General features: G+C 37.6%; 1 protein-coding gene across 1 annotated transcript; it reads left to right on the top strand.

Moving 5' to 3' along the window:
• The first annotated feature begins 1104 nt into the window (after window positions 1-1104).
• On the top strand, window positions 1105-22015 carry si:ch211-269e2.1 (cohesin subunit SA-2). The gene is made up of 32 exons (XM_059342630.1): window positions 1105-1237; window positions 1674-1767; window positions 2575-2662; window positions 3558-3722; window positions 4488-4584; window positions 4701-4777; window positions 4864-4935; window positions 5713-5917; window positions 6001-6152; window positions 6244-6317; window positions 6530-6653; window positions 6740-6838; window positions 7964-8043; window positions 8125-8232; window positions 8324-8444; window positions 8533-8650; window positions 8765-8868; window positions 10032-10124; window positions 10209-10295; window positions 11033-11233; window positions 12297-12379; window positions 12466-12553; window positions 12657-12737; window positions 13928-14020; window positions 14108-14282; window positions 16739-16875; window positions 18001-18102; window positions 18180-18331; window positions 18410-18538; window positions 18631-18821; window positions 20052-20127; window positions 20228-22015. The coding sequence occupies exons 2-32, from the start codon at window positions 1718-1720 to the stop codon at window positions 20361-20363; spliced, it is 3558 nt and encodes a 1185-aa protein (XP_059198613.1). The 5' UTR covers window positions 1105-1237; window positions 1674-1717; the 3' UTR covers window positions 20364-22015.
• The last annotated feature ends 338 nt before the right edge of the window (window positions 22016-22353 follow it).

Below are 22353 nucleotides of genomic sequence, written 5' to 3'. Positions count from 1 at the left end.
TTCTGTGATCATATCTAAGGACAGCAGGTGAACACATTGTATTTTCATCCACTGGTTTGAGACTTAAGGTTATTTTGCTTTTTTCAAGAAAAAGCCAACACTTGTACACTTACTCTGTGTCACAAAAGTTTATTAATGACAACATTTAATATTACTTGGAGTCCAAAGTATGGAAGGATTATAGTAAAAAACAACAATAAACAAAAAAAGCTTGACTGAGTACTTTTACCCCTGTTTTAATGAACTGTAATGTAACATGACATACAAAATAAATAAATAAATAAAAACAATAAAATAAGGTGAAAATATAATAAAATGGAAAATAAAACAATAATAATAAAAATAATAATAAAAGTAAACTAAGGTGAAAATATAATACATTAAATAAATGGAAAATAAAATAACCTGATAATAATAACAATAATAAAATAATAATATAAATAAGGTGTCAATAGAATTCATACAAAACATAAAATAAAACTCAGTGAATAATATTAAAATCAGCAACTACATTTTGCATAATAATAATAATAATAATAATAATAATAATAATAGTAATGTTTTAAGTTGAAAATCCAGAACGTATTTCACCAAAATGACCTCGAGTTCACTCTAACAAATGTCTACGGTTTCTTTTATTTATTTAATTTATTTTAGGATTACTCATCGCTTTTGATGGGTAAATGGCGCCTCCTGCTGTTCGATTTCTGCACAATATAAAATAAATAAAAAAATACTACGAAAACTCCCTGCAGAATTAACAACTGCTGGTCTGGTTCATTGAATTAAACGACACGAACATGGCCACGTCAACACATTTTATACCAAAATAACAGCACGAACTGACGGATACAATACTGTGTAATGTATATTTATACTTTACAACACAATACTCTGTAATTAATCCTGTCTGCAGGCCCCGTATGTCTCCTCCAGATGTTTGCAGCGCTGCTTAGGTATGCAGAAAACCAACCCGGACACTGTCTGTCACAGCCGCCAGGGGCGGGACTAAAATCTAAGTGACACTTTAGAACGACCAACCACAGACGTCCGATTTGATCCCCCAGCCAATCAGGACACAGTTAGGCTGTCCGACAACTTGACTATGAGAGCTTGGTGAAAAGAAGGAGCATATTCGTATTGTTTGAATGTTTGAAGTGTTTATCAAACTGACAGCTTTGGGATTTAAAACAACACATCAAGGAAAATCAAGGAAGGATGAAGCAGCTTGAAGAGGGTGAGTTTGAAAAGTTTAAGATAGATGGACCGACCTGTCTGTTGACCTGTCAGTCATCTTTGTTACAGACCACAGGGCGACTTCAGGAAATCAGTACTGATGTTTTAGTTGTTTGCAAAGTGTGCGTTAGATAGCTGTGTCGCAGTATGACAGAGCTGTCTCTACTCTGCCGGAGTGTCCTTGAGCAACAATTTAAACCCCCTGTAAGCTCTTCCCAGTGGAGGGAGGCGTGCTGAATATCTTTTTAATGCAGCACAGTATTAAAGTAGCCTTCCTGCAACTTCTCTTACTAGAAATAGGGCAATTATTGGACAGCTTTTCAGACCTCCTCTCTTTGTTCAGTTTCAGTCTTAATTTAAGACAAGTTATCATACTTTTGGATGCATAAAGCTGTCTAAAATGTCTTCTGTTTGCACCCTTCTTCATCATACTGCAGATGCAGACACACACCTGAGCCCTGTGTAAAGATCTGAGAAGGAGATGATACCAGAGTCCACAGCTACGGCTGCAACCAGGACCTCACAGCAGAAGTAAGTGTGTGTGTGTCCTGGACACTATTTGTTCTTTGTTATTTATTCTTAATTTGCACATTTTAAAAAATGAGTCATAGCCTTAGTAAATAAAGTATAATACATGTGCAACAGAGCTATTAGTACGCTATTATAACGACATTTTTGGCTTTTTAATTTTTAAGTTAATTTTGGCTCTGTTCATGTTAATGTGTGTATACATCAATTTTGTTACAGGTGTTGGTATGTCTTTGAAATTTTCGTGGTTTAGCTTCAGGTCCTGTAATAAGTCTATAATAAACTCTGTGACCAAAATTCAGAAGCTCAGACCCTTGTGTTGTAAAAATGTCACCAATGAATCCCATTAAAAGCACAATTTTTAATCCCATCAGCATTACAACATAATTATAACATTAATTTTAACATAAAATACTACAGACATTGCTGTCCACTAAGGTAACAAGAAGGAGGTCTTTTTTAAAGGGATGCACAACAGCTGGCACAGATGCGGTTTTAGGTATTTTGCCAATTGACTGATTTTGTCAACATGATAGTGTCACAACTGTAGAAGATGCATTAAACTTTACAACGTTTGAAATAAATATTAAGGCTTAGTTTGAAGAAGGGTGTGGCCTAAGCATAGACTGTGGGTAGAAGCAAGGGTTCAGAAAGTAGGGGGAAGGAAATGTCTTGATGGTCTCTAGTTTGTAGGTAAAATCAAAGTGACTTTAACAGTTATATAAATGTGTCCTAATTAACCACTGTTCCTTGAATGCTGTATTAATTTTTCTATTCATGTAATGACAAATTCATGGTTTGATTTTCCAGAAGGAACTTGAATGATGAGGCGAACTCCTCCGGGGCTGTCAATCAATCTGAGGATGAGTCCGGGAACGAGAACAGACAAAAGAGTGTGGTAGGTGTTTTTATTTTTTAATTATTATAATTTATCATTCAGCATGCAGGGTCAGAGATCTGACTGTTCACATGAAGAGCACGATGATACAAGGAAGGTGAAGCCCTTTGGTAACTCCGATGCATTTGCAGATGTGCAAACCTGTAAGTTACTGTCAAGTCACTTTGTTGCTGGAACATCATTCGTGTTATTAGTAACACCTGTGCGTTCCCCACTATGACAAGCCAAATTGTTTGATGTGAAAAAAGGCCTGTTGTAGGGATGTTTTCACATATTAAATGATCAGTTAATTTTTTCAATTAAGTTTTTTCAACAAAAATAAAAATACCAAATGTGAGTAAGTGTTTTTTTCTCTCTGCCTTATATGATTGTAAACTGAATATTTAGTTTAGTTTTAGTGATATGAAGACATATGATAAGCTCCTTTTCACCGTTCTCAACCATGTTTTACAAACAAAACTATCTAAGTAGTTGAGAAAATAAGAGGAGGAATTCATCATAAAAAATAATCAATAGTTGCAGCCCTTGATATTTTTATATTTATATATTCTGTTATTTTCTCATTGATAAAGATGAATCTTCCATTTAGTCATTAATCATTTTTTAAAAAGAGGATGAATTGGAAAGTAATTTTTCTGGTCAGCATCTAATATTCCCATTGAATCCACACAAATGCAGGGAATTCTCTTGAATTTGCACCTTGAATTATAGAGGAGTCATTCAAAATGTGTATTTAACCTGTTTAGGATGCAGCAGGTTATGAACTAGTGGTGGGTGCTATGGCAGTAGTATTATTGTAGTATTAATACAGTACAGTAGTATTATTGCTTATATATGCAACTTATATGAACTCATACATTTACTGTCTTATCTGCTACCTTTCCCAAACCTGCAGAGGCGAAGAAAGAGACCACACCAGGGCTCAGAGAATGTCAAGAGAAAAAGTGTCAAAGCCAGCCGCAGCAGCGCCAGCAGAGCAGGAAGCAGCCGCAGCAAACCGAGACATGTGGAGGCCGTCACTCTGTTCGAGGTGATCACGATGGGTCGGAGCGCCATGCAGGTAAGACTAGCTAATCCTCAACTGTGATAGATTTAGTCTACTCTACATTGTCTGGTTTTATATCTATTAATATTACTGCAGCATTAATGTGCATGTTGCATTTTACTGCTGTAGATGTTTAAAGATCACCTCCAGTCATATAGAGATATGTGTAAAAAAAAGTCTGTTTGGAACAATAATATGTGTCAGCAAAAAAAAAAAATTGACCTTACCTTTTATGGTATTAGACGTATATAGAAAAACATCATCCCTGATGCAAGCGAAGGGATCTTAAATCACCCTAAATGGATTTATTTCTCAAATATTTACCTGCTTTTTTTTAATTTTCCCACTTATTAAAAGGCTGTTTGCTAACGAAATCCATAATTTGACATGAAATATGGTTTTAAAAATTATTTTATTGATTTGTAGAAGATTTTATTGCTGACTTCAGAGTCTATGAATTCTCAGTTTTTGCAGGATGCACATAAACTTAAATAAACACTGCAGCAGCATTAAATGCTCTCTTTTCTTTTCTTTTCGTTTTTTTTCAGTGGTGAACATTATTATTATTATATAATTAGACTACTCTGGAAAGTTGCATAATATTTTCAGCTATTCATGCTGAAAATGTTTACAACAAAAAACAAGAATGAGCTCATATCCTGATTACTGGTTATAAAAACACCTGAATTAAATAATCTAATTTGAATTATTTCATGATCAGAATATTTATTGACAATAAACACACTTGTTAAGTCTTTATTGTATTTTTTTCCTGAGCAGGCTGTGATCGATGACTGGATCGAGGCTTATGTGGCTGACAGAGATGCGTCTCTCCTCGACCTCATCAGCTTCTTCATCCAGTGCTCCGGGTGCAAAGGTAAGACAACACACCCACACACACACACACACACACACACACACACACACACACACACACACACACACACACACTTACATAGAAAGCACACACTCAGGTGTTTGTCTCCCTGTCAGGTGTGGTCACAGCAGAGATGTGTCAGAGCAAAGAGGACAGTGAAGTCATGAGTAAGATGGTGGAGGAGCTGGACGAGGTAAGAGCTCCTCATTCTGTGTTTCTTCTGGTTTCTCAGTGTTTCCCACTTTAATCTAAAACCTTTTGTCTGCTTGTGTGTTTCAGGTCGCTGGTCTGCAGTATAAGAAGTTTCTGGCCTTTCCCTGGATCCTCACAGTCACATGGCCCATGGACACAGTCAGTATCTCCCTACGTTATGGATTCATCCTGATATTTACTTTTGTTTTACCTTCCTGATTTAGAGATGTTTCATTAGCTGTTTGGTTTAATACAATCGAAGACAGTCTGTTTTAGTAAAAGTAGTAAAAAAGAACATCAACGAGACACATGTTACATTTCTTTTATGCACAATTGCATTGTGTTAAACATTGTAGAGCTGGCTTTTCTTCACGTAACCCTCTTTTTTCTCTGATAACTTCTCGATTGTTCTGCCACTGTCTATTCTATCACCTCCCCCAAAGTCAACTTGATGACTTATCGCGCGTTTAACTCGTACTTGTCACAGCCATGTTCTTGTAGGAAGACACTTGTGCACACAGGGCAGAAATGCAAGAATATTATTCTGCTTGTGGATACTGTTCTGTGCACTCGTATGGCGTGCATGTGCCTGGTTTTTATGCTGCTTGTTGTATTTTACTGTCTTTTGTACCAGTTTTTCCTCTTATCTGTGTGTTTCTTCATTGTGTACCCTGAAGCATTGAAGGTACACAATTTCTCTCCTCTGTTCAGTACTTCAATTGGAGAGATATTCTCCTTTGACCTTTGAGGATGAGCAACTTCTTTGTTTTTGTTTTTCTTTCAAACTGAACTGATATCCAATCAGTTTCACTGCTTCACATCAGGAAAGTAAAGATGCCAAATATTTGAGCCTGTCAGCAATTTCCTTTTAACCTTCAAGTAATCACTGCCCCTTCAAAGTGTTTTTTTTCTCTCTGTTTCCTCCTCTCACTGCAGGACAGCGTGGAGTATCCTCTCATACAGCCCGGACCGTACGGCCGCTGGTTCCACTCCGAGTTCTGCGACTTTGTGTCGGTGCTGGTGGCTCAGTGTCAGCACAGCGTCATATTCGACAGCTACCTGGTGAATACCCTCATCTCGCTGCTCACAGAACTGTCCGACTCTTATGTACGAGCTTTCAGACACACCTGCACGCTAGCAGGTAAGGAACAGAAAGCACACTCACAGAAACATAACCACATTCAATAAACTAATCCATGCTTTTTGGTTTTGATCCTTGAAAAGCGGTGAAGCTGCTGAGTGCTCTGGTTGCCGTGGCTCTCAGCCTGAGTGTTGGCATCGAAAACAGTCAGAAACTGTACGAGGTGCAGAAGACGAAGACAATGAGACAGAAAAGCACGACGCAACAGGAGAGAACACAGAAGAAGATCTCAGAGGTAAGACCACTGGTCACTTTTATCTCTGCTCTGTAAGAACTGTCTGACTCACTGTGTGGTTTGTGTTTGCTTCTCCTCGTGCTCTTTAAAGCTGCAGGAGAAGAGGACGGAGGTAGAGAGCATGATGGACGTCATCTTTAAAGGGGTTTTTCTGAAGAGATACCGGTAAGAGTTTCTCTGTCCTTCAATGTGCATCATCTGAATTGAGCATGGAGCTGATTTTGTGTGTGTGTGTGTGTTCCTGTGTTTGTTTATCTGTGTGTGTGTTCCTGTGTTTGTGTATCTGTGTGTGTGTGTATATGTGTGTGTGTGTGTGTGTTCCTGTGTGTGTGTGTGTGTGTGTGTGTGTGTGTGTGTGTATGTGTGTGTCTGTGCAGCGACGTGCTCCCAGAAATCCGCTCTATCTGTATGGAGGAGTTGGGTTTGTGGATGAAGCTCTACAGTTCTGCATTTCTCAGTGACAGCTACCTCAAATACATGGGCTGGATGATGCACGACAAGGTAAACGACAGCGAACATATAATGCGACACAAAGATAACCCAAAGAAAGTCTCTGTCTCTTCATTGACATGTATATTCTGTTTCAGATACCAGATGTGCGTCTCAAGTGTGTGTTAGGTCTTCAGGGTTTGTATGGAGATCCTCAGCTGCTCTCTAAACTGGACCTGTTCACCAGCCGCTTCAAGGTAAACAGCTCTGCTTAAAGCGGCGTTCATGGATTATGGCCAACAGGGGGTAGAAACACATGAAAACAAAGTGACAAGTCATCAAATATTTATGGGTTTTACAGTGAATTTGCAGGCCATTAAATCTAAACAATGAGCTGAAAGATGCTAAAAGATCTGAAGAGACGTGGAGTTAAGTGATAAGTCTTTTGTCATTTTATATCTGTAGCTTTTGCATTTGCTCTAAATGCTTTTATTGTTTTGTGTAAAACACTTTGAATAGTCTTGTTTTTAAACATGCTATATAATATAAATAAACTTGCCTTTCCTACACTGCCATACAAAGTAAAAACATTTCTGGTAAAAATTGAGTTAAAACTAAAAATGAACTCCTTCATGACCGTTTTATCTTGTTTTGCTTTATTTGAGAGAAATAATGATAGAAAAATTGCAGACACGACAAAATCCAACTCAAAACCAAAGCAGACCGCAGTAAGTTCACTTACTGTGGTCTGCACTGACTGTGATACAGTGCAGCCTTGTATTTCTTCATTGTGTTGAATAGTGAAGACAAGAATAATAAAAAGTATATTTGATAGGGGAATTATTATCTAGATAGTTATTAAGTAGAAAACTGAGATAAAATGATATAAAGACTAAAATATTTAGTCTAATATATAGTCTTTATAATATTAAGTCCAAAATACACAAATCTTTGAATAGAGATGTTAAACACTTTTAAATACATTTATAACAAAATCATTTTGAAAATGTTTATTCACTGAAAACAAAATATATACGCTGAAAGAAGACAACAACATTGTATACTGCACTCTGGTTTTGCATTGCTGTAAAAGGTTCTAATAGTAATGCAAAAACCGAGTGCAGTAACTACATTTTTGGGGTCAAAGGTCAAATAAATCGTCTTGATTTTTGTGCGTAAAATTACATCATCAATAGTAATGTAGAAATAAATGTCATTACGTAAAATGTCACTTACCTACCTATCACCCATTTGGCTTGCCAGTTAAAAAACATTAAAGAAACCTTGAAAGGAGTTTTTTCTCAGTTTTATCCTGTGCGTACTGCAGTTAAGCCTTGTAGGGTGTCTGTGCTCATTCATGATGTCTCCTGTTTGTGTCTCAGGACCGGATGATCTCCATGACTCTGGATAAAGACAGTGAAGTGGCAGTGCAGACCATGAAACTGCTGCTTGTCATCTCCAAGTGAGTCACCAACCTGTTTGTTGTCCTCATTGTTTTCTTTTTAATGTTTACCTTACCATCAAACTACTTCTGACTCCTCAGGACATCTGATGATCTGCTCGGTCCAGAGGACTACAAGCAGCTGCTCCAGTTCGTCTACTCCTCGCAGCGCCCGCTGGCGTCTGCTGCAGGGGAGCTGCTCTTCTCACGGTATGTTAACCACCGTCACTTAAAGAGAAACAAAAAACAACAAAAGGAAACGGTCGTTAATGGTTTCCTGGATGTTGTTGGTCTCTGTTAGGCTTCTCAATACTGTAGCCCCTGCATCTGATACTCAGGAAGAAATAAAGGAGGAGGAGGAACATAAACTACAAACATCTGCCAGACTGAAAGCTCTGCTGCAGTTCTACCAGGAGTCTGAGGTGAAACTAACTGGTCTGAGGCAATCAATGGCATGTTTGGCTTCTTTCACATCGGAGGACTAACTTGTATGTCTGTGTATGTTTTCAGCTGCACAAGCATGTGGTTTACCTCGTGGACAGTCTGTGGGACTGTGGTGGAGCCCTGCTGAAGGACTGGCCCACAGTCACATCCATCCTGCTGCAGGACTCGTCCTCACACGGTCCAGGTATCTGGGATGTTTGTGTCTTTTAATCTAGTGGTCAATGCATCAGTAGGGGAGATTATGTCTCATGCATGAAGTCTCCAGCAGTCATCATCGTATCTGTGTGTGTGCGTGCAGGTCTTACTCTTGCAGAAGAAGCTGTTCTTGTGGAGATCCTGGTGGCATCGGTGCGTCAGGCCTCAGAAGGGCCGGTGCTAGCTGGAAGGAGTGGAGCCAAGAAGGTCAGTGGGTGAAGAACCAGTCGGAAAAAGTACCAATACTGCAATGTAAACGTACTGAACTCCAAGTAGGAGTCCTACAGTCCAAATCCTTATTTATAAGTGAAAGTTTAGTGCAGCACCGGACGTATTTTTGGCTAAATGTTAGGGTGAACAATGATAATATCCAAACTGATCAAATCATATCACCCCAAAACTGTTCTTTTGCAGTGCAGTGTTTCCTCTAGGATTTTTTTTCAGCAGCGGTGGTAAAGGGTTTAAAACCTGTGTGTCTCACAGGACTTTATGAGACTATGGGGCAGGGAACCAAACCAACTCGGTGGGTGCGGGGGTCCCCCGCAGAATTTTTTTTGCGGTAAAAGCCTAAATTTGGTGGCCTCTTGCACATTCTAATGCCACTATTCCATCAGATGCACTAATCTTAATAATTGCATATTTTATTCATGCTGTGGTGGATTCTGTTAACACAGCCATGTGCTCTTATTTTGAAAGCTGCATGTTTTTAGGGGCAGGAAGTAATTCATAGGTTAGTAATTAATACTAACAATGTACAGAGCTTAGCTTTTTGACATTAAAGCAACTTTTCATTGACACTCTAATAAGGACTACATTTACAATGGCCAATGTGACTTCAAAGTGAGTACACCTCCTTAAAGTCTGTCCAGGCTACTCACAGTTGAAATACTAAAGTCTCGACCATTAAGAAGCTTGAGCTTTTTCCTATTATTTATTTAGTTTTACTTCTTTATGTATTTTTAAAACAAATGTGCTTCCATTCATGTGTTCATAATTTAATTTTCTGATTGTGAAAATGCAGTCAAATAACAGTTACCAAAACATTGCTTTGATTTTGAAGGCGGGTCTAAAACTTTCTTACCGTAAAGCTTAGTAAATACAAATACAGTAACTAGTATTGTTCTCGCACTGTTGCAGTTTTTTTGGTGCTCACGTTTTTGGCGTCCTGGCAGCGTTTAGTAGCGGGCCGCCGATACTTAATGAATGTAGCGAAAACCCTGGAGTGCATTCCAAGATTGAATGAGTTGTGTGAATAAATAGTGAATAAATTCTCTTTTACTTTGGATTTGTTGCACTTACAACATAAATCTGTCCTCTGTTTAATACATCAGATTTGTAACCTAACTGGTGTGTTTGTGTCGATGTTTCAGGTGATGAATGCCAGAGAAAAGAAAGTTCAGGTTGATGACTGTACTAAGCTCACTGATCATCTCCTCCTGGTGCTTCCTAAGCTACTGTCCAAGGTATTTAATCAATATATCAGTCAATAATAACATATCTGTTCTGCACAGTTAGATAATGATAATGTCTCTTTGATGTTTCTGCAGTTTTCAGGTAATTGTGACGTCGTTGCCTCCCTGATGAAGATCCCTCAGTACTTCCTCCCTGAGTGTCCTGAAGCTGAGAACACACAGGTCTGCATCAGCAAACACAAACATCACAACACATTAAATTATCTTTATTTACCTTCTGATAAGTGTTTTTGTCACTGTTAACACTGTAGTGTTTTACCAAAGTATCATAGCCATCAAATAAAACATTTTTAATTAGAAATGGGCTGCTATGACTGAAACAATTACTTAACCTGATTGGTTTATTATAGGTGTATTATGAATATAAAGATAAAACATGTCTCAGGTACCAAGGCTACATGAGGCAATATTGAAATAAAAAATAAAACAGATGAAATTACACACATTTGACATCACAAAGTTGGACACAGAAAGTTTCCCAATATTTCTAATCAGGAAATGCATGTTGTTGTTTGATTATTAATTTACTAAGTAATTAATTTTTTTTTTTAGATTATTCAGCATGTAGTGCATTAAATGTCAGCAAACTGTTAAATACAGAATTAACCACTTGTTTAGAGTAAAACAAGTGAACATATTCAGTTTCTAAACAGAAATAAGCAGCAAATCCTCACTCCCAAGAGCCTGCAACAAGCAAATTTGGTCATTTTAATTAATAAATTACTCAAAACTACTATTCAGTTGTTATTGACATTGATGTAATTACTTAATTAATTAATTAATTAATTGTGCCATCAGTTAATCATGCAATCATTTGAACACTGTCTAAACAGTGTCGATTGTCTTTTTCTGCCTTAATTGTTTTTGTCCCACATTTTAAAGTTCCTCTCTGTTGCTAGGCGCTGTCCAGCCTGATGACAGAGATGGAGGCTGTTCTGGACCTCCACTCGGGTCTGGCTGTTCTGGAGGCAGCAGCCCGCACGTACCTCAGTCTGTGCGGGGAGGAGACGGCGTGGAGCTCTGTGGCTCGGACCACCAGAGACTCTCTGATCCAACGCTGGGTGGATCAGCTGACAGCACTGCTGGGGGACTCACTGAAGGTGAGGGCTGCTGTTATGCTGTAGGGTAAAAAGTTCTTTATCTTTTTTTTTTGTTTATCTATTAAACAGCTGAGGGGAAAAAAAGTTTTGCCAGGTGATTTGTTTCAATGTGTCTAAGCATGCATGTTTTCGACTAGGTAGTTTTAGTGTCTATATACACGTATACATATGTTACATATATTATGTGTTTTGTACATTACTGTCATAACATTTTTTTCTCACTTCAATAGATACTTCAGGTACATAGGGTCAGTGGTGGAAGAAATATTCAGATCCTTTACTTAAGTAAAAATAATATACCACACTGTGAAATTACTCCACTACAAGTAAAAGTCCTGCATTCAAAACTTACTGAAGTAAAAGTACAATAGTATCAACATCAAAATGTACTTAAAGTATCAAAAGTAAAAGTACTCATTTTGCAGAATGGACCCACTCAGATTGTTATATTTATTCCAAATATATTATTAGATTATTATTATTAATGAATTTAGTAGAAGTGTAAAGTTACATAGAATGGAAATACTCAAGTAAAGTACAAGTGCCTCAAAATTGTACTTAAGTACATTACTTGAGTAAATGTACTTAGTTACATTCCACCACTGGATAGGATGATGAACATTTTTCAGTATGATAGCATATTTTCCTCTCTTTAAACCTTTAAAATTCCCTCAAATCAAACAATCAGAAGAGAAAAATAACTAGACACTACTTTAAATTAGGGCTGTCGAGCAGTAAAAAATGTATGTAATTAATAACATTCTTTATGAGTAATTAATTTATGTTATTAACATATAAATATTTGCTCTGAGAAGCATTTAAAAATATGCAAATATTTTTGGGATGTTGGTGGATAAGTGAATTGAATCATTTCCATCAACCCTCTGAACCCCAGAACATGCCAACAGATATTTTTTTTATTTATTTTTTTAGAAAATTTTCAAAAATACAGCGTTTGTCATAGAAAGAAACTGTAAAGGCATATTCGTGTGACGAACGCTGCCATTAAAAAAAGTAGCCACTTGTATGTGAAGAATAAAGGTTTTCTTTCTCTCTGTTGCAGGGTGAGAGTCAGAGTTTCTCTGCTGACGAGGAGAAAACTCAGGATATTTTAGCCACACTGAAGAAACTTAGAGCTTTTCATAAGTAAGACACATTTAAGCCCAACATATTCTACAAGGGACGTGCATTTATTGGTTATTAAGCATCTGTTTCTCTTTACGATTTGTTAGCTGTCATGACCTCCTCAAGTGGAACCTGTTTGAGCTTCTGTCTCCTCTGCTGTCAGTGGAGAGCAGCGAGGGAGGAGCACCGCCCGAGGTACCAACACTGCTGCTGTTAAATCAAGTTTCAACAAGTGTTTTAGCCATAGTCTTTCTTTTTTTAAAGTATTCATTCCCTTTTTCTTGACTCTTGTCTGCAGCTGCTGCTGGAGGTGCTGCAGTGTCTGTCGTACTGTATGATCTGGTCTCTCAACACCAGCACAGAAACTTTAACCTCCAGAGTGAGTTACATCTCATTTACTTTACGCTTCTTGTTCATTTTTTTTTTTTTCAAACATGTTTTTATTAAACTTTTTCTTGCAAAGCAGAAGCGACAGAGAAACAGAAAACATATCACTAATAATAGTGCACAAAATATAGACATTTAAGCCGGCATAGTAAAAGTGAAAAAAAAAAGAAAATACTAAACAAATAATATAAATAAATAAAAATAAAAATGGGGGCAATCAGGGAGACCAAAGAAGAAAATATAATATATACTCAAGTTTGATAGCTTATCACTCTATAACTCTGCATCTTTTTCCCAGTCCAGGTCACTTTAAGCTTTTTAACTAGTATGAATATAGATAGACAGACACTGTATTTATCCCGAGGGAAATTCAGGCTTCCAGAAACATACATTGAACTTACACTATACATATAAATATAAAGATTAGATTAGTATTAATATTTTTGGAATACCCATTTATATTGGTTGTGGTTTTTGTTTGCATTAGTAGAAGGCGATAGGTCCTAAAATGTGTTATTTTTATTTTGTTTGTATATGTAATATAGGATAAGCTTAAAGTTTTATCTTAGAGCAATTACAAGCAGCCAGCATACAGAGCTCAAATGCTGAAATGTCTAGTCAATTAATTGATTAGTTCATTAACAGAATACTAATTAAGAATACTTTTCATTATAGATTTATTCATTTGGTGATTCATGTTTGTTTTTTAAGCAAAAATGGCTAAATTTGACTGATTTCAGTATTTCAAATGTGGTTATTTCTAATTTTCTTTATCTTCTATGACAGTATAATAAATATGTTTGATTTTGAGATTGTTGATTTGACAGAACAAGACATTTAAAGTGTCACCATGGGCTCTGGGAAATTATGATCAGAATTTTTAGCAAATTGATGAAACGATCAATAAAATAATCAGTAGTAAGTTATGAAAATAATCATTAGTTGCAGCCCTACAGAGGATGCATTAGTAAAAAGGATATTTGTCAGTAAATTGTAGCAAAAGACACAACCTTTTTCTATACTTCGTATTATTTTGGAAGAATTTCTGCAGTTTTGGCCTCTCTGTTATTCTTTAAACATTTAAGTTTTTGTAGGCAAAATGCTGCAGTATTTGTGTCTTATCAGTGTGGCTCATTCTGACGTATATGTGTGTGTCTTTGTGTGTGCTTGTGTGTGTTTCAGGAGAAAGCTGTGGCTCAGAGACTCCAGCTGCGTCTCTTCTGTGAGCGGTCTCATCGCTGTCTCTCCCACGCTGACCTCAGAGTGCAGCAGCAGGTGAACTGATGTGTTATCAATAACCGCATCATTTATTCTCTTTCTTTCTCCCCGTTCTAACTTCCTGTCTATTTTTTCCCACATTAGGCTTTTCTGGGCGTCTGTGACGTGCTGACGGCTCATTCATATCAGCTCCAGGTGTGGGACCCGACCTGCTTTGGCCCACTGCTCTACACCCCCAGCCCCAAACTACAGAGGGCGCTGTTGACCTGTGTATGCGTCCACGTCTTTGTTGGACCAGACTGTGACAGCCAGAGCAACGGTAAGCCTGTTTGCACGAATCCTTTTTTACATGAAATCATTTTGTTTTGTTTGTTTGAGCTTCAGTGTGCAGAATGATGTCCGTGCAGAGTTTGAACCTAGTTTTCACATTAATCTGCTGGAGTATCTCTGTGCTCACCTTATATCTGAGTTTCAGGAGTTTAGTGTAGTTAAAAGATGTATCAATAAACATATGACCTTTTTTTCTATGGAAAATGTGAAAAAATATTATTCCATGAAGAGCATCTTTATGTCTGGAATGTATCTTTACAACCTTTTTAAAAATGTTTATTTTTGTTTATTAAGGATACTTTTGTGACATCAGGCCTTTATTTGACAGCAGACAGAGAGCTGACAAGAAACAAGTGTAAAAAGCAGGGAAATGGTCCAGTACTCTCCTTGTCCTTACTTAGGTAAACATAACAGCACAGCTATGAAAAAACACTCAATTGCAAGTAAAATAGCTGCATTCAAAATCCAATTTAGTAAAAGTACAAAACGATCAGCAGCAAAAAGTACTTAAATACTGTGCAGAAAAAGGTTCCCTGTATACTCAAAAAAATACACTGTGTGAATTAATTACTTGAAAAAAGTGAAAAATAATATATGATATTCTTTCAAAAATATTTCTCAACAGATTTTCTGAGACATTTGCTGTTATAAATTAAGACGTCACAATTGTGTCACATTATCTCCATATATGTTACAATTAAGAAAAGAAGAAGATGATGAATTATCCCTTTAAATTGATACCGAACCCTATGTGGATGTTTGAACACATGAACACATATATACAGGTATCAGCCATCACTCCTAATGAGCCACACCTCAGATCAGGAAATCAGTCTTTGGGCCCCTCACAGTACTAGTAAAGGTTCTAAGTGACTTTCTGCCAGTGGTGGAAGAAGTATTCAGATCACTTGCCAAAGTAAAAGTACTAATACCACACTGCAGAATTACTCCACTACAAGTAAAAGTCCTGCATTCAAAACTGGATTCAGTAAAAGGACAAAAAAATCAGCATATCTATTATATTATATTTTCACTTTTGATGCATTTATGTAAGCAGCATTTTACTGTTGTCAAGGTAGGGCTCATTTAATTTATAAACATGCGTAATCATTTTAAATTGATCATATTTTTTCATGTTGAATTTTGGCCTGAAAAGTTACTTAAGCTGGCAGCTAAATGTAGTGGAGTAAAAAGTACTATACTTTGCCCCTAAAATGTACTGGAGTAGTATAGAGTACAAAGTTATAGAAAATGGAAATATTCAAGGAAAGTAAAAGAAGTAAAAGAACCTCAAAATTGTTCTTCAGTACAATTCTTAAACTGTTCCTTAATGGATTTATTTATAGTCCACCACTGCTTTCTACGAGTCATATTGCAATTACCCTACATACAAAGCTCCAACATGCACTCAGGCAGCGTGCAGGAGAAAACCCCACAGTGCACTGTTCACACAGTAGATGGCACTCTCACTCTTTCCTCTGGCCTCCTGTGCAGCTCTGAGTGCAGCATTGTTTCAGTGCAGCGGCTCTCTGTGGTAACAACATGCAGGTATTAAATGCATGGCCACACATTTGGCTTAATAACTCACTGAGCGGCCCACCGTCTATAAATGGAGTCTGATTTCCAACCTCACCTGACAATTGACCCTCAATTACAAAGGAAGCCCTGTTAATATCCTCACACTGAAACTGGCTCCACTAATTTGTATGAAGGAACGTTAGACTTAGTTATGCAAAGCGATACAGCTCGTAAATTGATGACGGCTGTATTTTTCCCCCTCTGTGAGAAAAACAAGATTGACACATTTGAAATACAGTGTTTTCTTTGTAAAGTCCTGCAGGTAAACTTATGAATCCATCCACTGTAACTAAAACATTGTATTATCTTTACAATAGCTTCTACTTTCAGAGACATATTGCATCCAAATATGGGATCGTCCAGAGAAGTCAATAGCGGCCCTGGTGGGAATCTCTTAAATGTTCAACCAAATGCAATACAGGATTATTGGTTTTTGAACATGTAATAAAAAGCTATTGTTTTATTGGATTTGCCTGGTAACGGTTCTGTTATATAGACAGTGTTTTCTATTAGCTGCTGGATCAGAGATCACTCGGAGGGCAAGGGCACTGAGTTAAATCATAAAATCAGGGCAATCTCTTTCCGTGAGAAAATTCCATTAACTCTGGCTCACCTCTGAGCCTATTTTATTAGCCTCGTGAAAGATTGAAGCCACATGGTGTCACAACCATAACTCTGGTCTTATGTTATCTTTGATTTCCACCTGCTAAAGCCATTGTCCTCAAACTAACTAAAACACTCTGCTTTGTTCTTTTCTTTTCTGTTATATGATTTCTCATGATTAATCACTCTCTTTCCCCACCCGTCTCTCGCTCTCGACCACTTCACATCCAACCACACGCTTTTGGCTCCATCTGGCTCGCTCAGTCAGTGAAAACTCTGAAATGGAGAGGCTGGAGGACCTTCACAGAAGAAGAAATTTGCTGGCGGCCTTCTGCAAACTGATAGTGCACGGCGTGCTGGAGATGAGCATAGCAGCTGAGGTCTTCATGTACTACATGAAGGTAAACGTTAAAGGAATACTTTGACATTTTAGGGGGAATTAGTTCATTTGCTTTCCTGACAAAAGTTAGATGAGTTTGACACCACTCTCCAGACATCTGTGATGTAAATATGAAGCTACCAGGTTAGCTTAGCTTAGCATAAAGACTGGAAGCAGGGGGAAACAGCTAGCCTGCATCTGTCCAAAAGGTGTAAAATCAACTTACCTGCAGCCACAAAGAATTACACTATTTCAAACCACAGAGGCTATAAACACAGTTTAGAACATTACTATAGCAGTAAACAACTATTTACTATGTAAAGATGTGGCCACCGCCATGTTGAGAGCCAGAGTCTGAATTCTGTGTACAGTCACTTTAAAGCAACTAAAAGAAACTTCCACTCTGTGTTGTTTTTTTTCTTTCTGCCCTTGTGGACAAAATCGGTACTGATTGTATGAGCCCCACCACCTCATATCTTAAATATCTTAATCTGGCTATGTCATGCATTTGTCTCGCAAGAAAGAAAGCAAAAGAAGATTGCAACTAATCTTTATTTTCTTATTTATTATTTTATAAGATTTGACGTGGGACAGACCTGATGATGTATTGTCCTTAGGCTAAAACACTCAATCTTACATGAAAGCCAAGTGTACATTAAGGGAGGAAAAAAAAAACTTCTGCCCAAATTAATTAATTTGATCTAATTTATAAAGTATTTAACATATGTATCATATACAGATTAAATGTGTGCATAAACAGTTGTGATTTATCAAACCCTCCTTTTGCCATTTTAAGTCACCAGAAAAAGAGGATTTGTAAAAACTGTTATAGAGGCATCAGTTTTAGATTGAAGCTGTTTCATAAGCAGTTGAAAGTCCTTGTTGTTGCTTTAAACAAGCAATATCTAACAGGTTAATCAGTGAGCTTCAGAGGGGCTGCTGGATGGACTTTGTTACCTTCGGATGGAGCCATGCTAGCTGTTCCCACCTGTTTCCATTCTTTATGCTAAGCTATGCTAACTTGCTGCTGTCTGTGGCTTTATATATAACAGGAGTGGCATTATTCTTGTCTTATAACTCTCATCAAGAAGTGAATAAGCATATTTACATGTCCAACAGAAGCTTATTTCTCCCTGTTCATTCTCAGTACCATAATGACTTCGGGGACATCATCAAGGAGACGATGTACAGAACGAGACAGATCGATAAGCTCGAGAGCGCTCGCACTTTGGTGCTCTGTTTGCAGCAGGTACAGTTGCTCCAAACACATCCTTCGAAATATATAAATCTTATAAGATGCTGATGTGTTTTTTTCTATTTCCTCAGCTGTTCGTTTGTCTGAAGCGAGAGCAGGAGAGCGGCGGCAGAGCTCATCCTGGAGTCCAGACCTTCACCAGCATCAAAGAGCTCGCCAGGCGCTTCGCCCTCACCTTCGGGGACCTCGTCAAGTTTCGCGAGTGCGTCGTCCTGATCCACAGGTCATCACCGGCTTTTGTTACACATTTTTTTATTTTTGTGCAGATTTTTGTGCCTTAAGTTTGTGTTAATATGTGCAGGAGCGGCGTAGAGTTTGTGTTCCAAGAGTTCAGCCAGACCCCAGACACTCCCACACCCCCGTACCTCTCCTACCTGACCATCCTCAGCGAGTTTTCCAGCAAGCTGCTCAAACCAGACAAGAAAACAGTGTAAGTGCTGCATGAAGCATACACCCATGCAAACAGGTTTTTTGGTTTTTATTACCCTTAGCTCTGTGAACGTCTTGTTCCTGTCTGTGCAGGTTCTCCTACCTGCAGAAGCACACTGCAGAGCACATTATCAACCTCAGGGAGGAGTGCTGGCAGCCGCTCATCTACTACCGTGCTTCTCTGTTGGCTGCGGCTGAATGCGAAGACGCCGTGTCGTACGTGAGCTCTGACAGGAAGCCGTACCCGCCCAATCGATCTCCTTTCTCCAAACAAAAACTAGAAGGTGATGCACTTAAACATAAGTAAAGAATTTTTGTGTTTGTCCTTTTCATATGTTGAGATCTGTTCACCTGATCTACTTTACACTTGTTTTGATGGGACCTAAGAGTCTAATGTGGTGCAGTATGGCCAGATAATGGCGCTTTAACAACAAACTTTATGTTGTGGTCTATAACTTTTGGGCACCGTCAGTCTCTGACTGTACATTTTTTCCTGGATTCAAAAAGTCCAGACGAATCAATTCATATAAGCTCCACCCATTTGCTTATAGAATTTTTCAGTATTTTGAACTGTACTACAATGAGTTTTCTTCGCAACTCCTCATACATACAGATTTTCAATGTTCTATACATGTTCTATAAAGTTTTACTTTATAGCTGGCCCTCAAAGATTGCTAAAATGCTGCGTGTAGGGCTATTGCAGAAAATGTTATACCCATTAAATGCTTTGTGCTACTGTAAATGTCTGAGTGAACAAGGCAAATTTGGTGCCATTTGTTCAATAGGTGGCGCTGTAGCAGCATCATTCATTCTTCCTGTTGTCCTCGGGTCAAACTTGACCTGTTTTCAAATGTATTTATAACAGACATTTATGTGTCTTTCATCTAATTGAAAGTAGAAAAAGGTGTCTCAAGTGTCTGTGCCTTATTCTTAATTGATCTAGAAGAAGGCCGAAACGTTATCAAATTAAAATAGAAATGCAGTCAGAGAGTGCAACATCTTTTTTTTACTAATTTGAAGTCGACTTCCAGCGATCAGCACCATCAGAAGTTTTCATCGTAAGGTAATGAGTTGGTATTAAGTTGGTGTAACACAGAATTGGGTAATAATTTAAACTTTATAAACAGTTAATCCTAATTAGATAGATTTTGACCTAGGAGGACCAAAGTTGCACGGTTGACGGAAAGACAATATGAAGGTCATCTGTAAAGGAAGGAATTTCTTTGTTCATGTCATTTGCATGTCTCAAGAACTGTTCATCCAATCGACTTCCTGTTTGATTGGTGTATTGCTAAGGACACAGTGTGCCGTTGATTGAATGAGCAGTTTCTGACAATGCTGTAAGCTGCACCGGAGGGCCAAGAAAGGAACCTTTAAATGTTTTATAGTTTTCTTCCGACCAAGCAAATTGGTTCGCTTCAAACTAGCTCTGCACAAGTCAAAATCACAGTAACTTTGTGTCCTTGTTGTCACCAGTTGCATCATGTGTGAATCTTTCTCTCTTGTTATTTTAGGATGCAAGTCCCCGTGCCCGTTCAGCCCCATCGACTCCAAAGTTGGTAAAGTTCACAGGTCGAGCTTCAGTCCAAGGTGAGGGATTCTTATTAAATCTTTGAACCAGTTACACAGCAAATCTTCTCCACCTCTAATAATAACTTACTAATAACTGTAACCTCATCTAACCCCTCAGCCATCAGGAGAAGGCGACTGACATGGATCCATTTTCTGTCCCTGTGGAACCTCCGGCAAATAGACCGAAGATCGAGGGATCTGTCCTCAGCACCGGCAACGAGACGGAGGACGACACTGTGGAGGTTGAACTGTGAGGATCAGAAGATTCAGAGCTTGTGTCGGGTTGACGAGGAGTCATACTGGACATCACAAACTTTGAGTGAGACGTTTTCTATTTCTGTGTCGTCTCTGTTCTGATGTGTAGCCTTCTCATTCTTACATTTTTTTCTATCATCAACAAATCCCATGAAAGGAACAAAACCGACAAGAATGTATCTTATTGTTTGTGTAGCCAAAGCCTGATTTATCTTATTCCTCTGTGCCATAAACTTAAAAATTGTGACCCAAAAATATTAAAATGACATCAGTGAGCCACACTGTTGCTCTAAATTACATTATCCTATATAACAAAGAACATGAGAACATTTACTGTAAATACTAGAGATCTAAAGCACCTATTATGTATTAATCCACAGCTGGAAGCAGTCCCTAATAAATGCACTTTTACTTTATGCACTCCGAACTAGGGATGAAGTATTTGTTCAATCAGCTTAATTATCTGTTTAAGTATTTGTACTTTAAATGGAAAGACTTAAAACCAGAAGTTGGTATTTTAAGCCTGAAGTCGATACGGCTTGAACGGAAGCTGCAATATTTATTCTTTATTCGAAAAATATTTACAAGACTCCAAATTGAGCTTCAGATCAATATTTTTGATCACAATTTGAAGAGAACTATTTACAGAACATTTACATTTACACATTTTACTTATAGATGTCAAAAGAGAACTGGACACAGGAGGTGAAGCCTTTTGTGTATAAAGTTATCTGGATCTTCTACACGAGTGGAGGAATGAAAATGAGTCTGGATTTGGCGATTTGTAAACTTTTAGGACCTAATGGATTAATAAGGCGCTATTTAAGTGTTTGAACTGGTAAGCCTATGGACCTAAAAAAAGGATTTGCTGATGTATAGTTAGTCTTTAATGTAAGTCTGTGGGGACATGGCTTTACTCTGCTAATATTCATATCTGTACCGGATATTTGTTTCATCCAAGTATTCAGCTCAAAAATATATATTTTTCATCAGTTTTAAAGATGTAAAGGGGACAGACAGTATTCTGCTCATTTTCAGGTTCATACTTGTGTTTAAGGTTTCTACTAAATCATGTGTATGTGCTTCAATATTTAAAAAAAACATTATTTTTTTCACACCGTGTGTCTGAGTATACCTGTCTGAAATGCTCCATTTTAGCACCTGTCTCTTTAAGCTCCCTCCTGAAAAAACCCCAGTCCGCTGATTGGTCAGTGTTTCCGGTTCCGCTCTACCTTTAACATTTTCAGTAGGAAACAACTAAATCTTTTCATGGGATTTGTTATTTGTTTGAAACATCAGTTTTATTCTTCAAATAATGTGTGTATTTTCTTCACAGACCAATTTCATTTGAGGACCAAGTGGATCAGTTTGTGTTAAGCCTTTTTTCTCCATATGCTGTACTTGAATGTAACAAGTGACACTAAATTATATATATTTTTTATTATTTTACATTTGGATCAGGTCCAAGATTTGTCTTCTTGTCCTTCGGAGTACATTAAGAATTATGCTTTATTTTCCTGCCTGCCACTTTATTATTATTGCTCCTTATAGGAAATGGTTAAGTGAAAGTTTGCCAAAAACTGCTTATGTATGGCTGTAAATTAATTTAAATTAAAAAAAGTACATATCCCCAAGCTGTAATGTTTGCTTTTAATATGTCAATTTCTATAAATGTCTTTACAACTTGTTCCAGTACATTCCCATGAAGATATTTTATAAGAGGAAATATATTGCTGCATTTTTACACCTTTTATTTTTACGTACAGCTGTATAGTGACACATAAATATCAGTGCCCCTGTTATTCAGCTAACAGACACCTAAAGGGAGCACATCAAAACCAAAAAAGAGTTTTTACCAGAAGAATCAAAATAAATGACACCGTCTTTACTCTTCCATTTACCAATGCTTTATTATTAATTTAAAGAAAAGCAAAAACATTTTAAAATTGGTTCCTTTTGTTCTGTCAAAGTACATTAAAATTCCGTACT

This window comes from Centropristis striata, chromosome 10, assembly GCF_030273125.1.
Source record: "Centropristis striata isolate RG_2023a ecotype Rhode Island chromosome 10, C.striata_1.0, whole genome shotgun sequence".
In the NCBI taxonomy this organism is placed as follows: Eukaryota; Metazoa; Chordata; class Actinopteri; order Perciformes; family Serranidae; genus Centropristis; species Centropristis striata.
The sequence above is the reverse complement of the archived record's forward strand: the minus strand, read 5'-3'. Positions and strand labels throughout refer to the sequence as shown.

Coding starts and splice junctions, on each gene's coding strand:
- si:ch211-269e2.1 (XM_059342630.1), top strand. CDS start 1,718: ATGATACCAGAGTCCACAGCTACGGCTGCAACCAGGACCTCACAGCAG. Junction 3,723..4,487: donor TGGGTCGGAGCGCCATGCAG/GTAAGACTAGCT, acceptor TTTCCTGAGCAG/GCTGTGATCGATGACTGGAT. Junction 10,125..10,208: donor TTCCTAAGCTACTGTCCAAG/GTATTTAATCAA, acceptor ATGTTTCTGCAG/TTTTCAGGTAATTGTGACGT.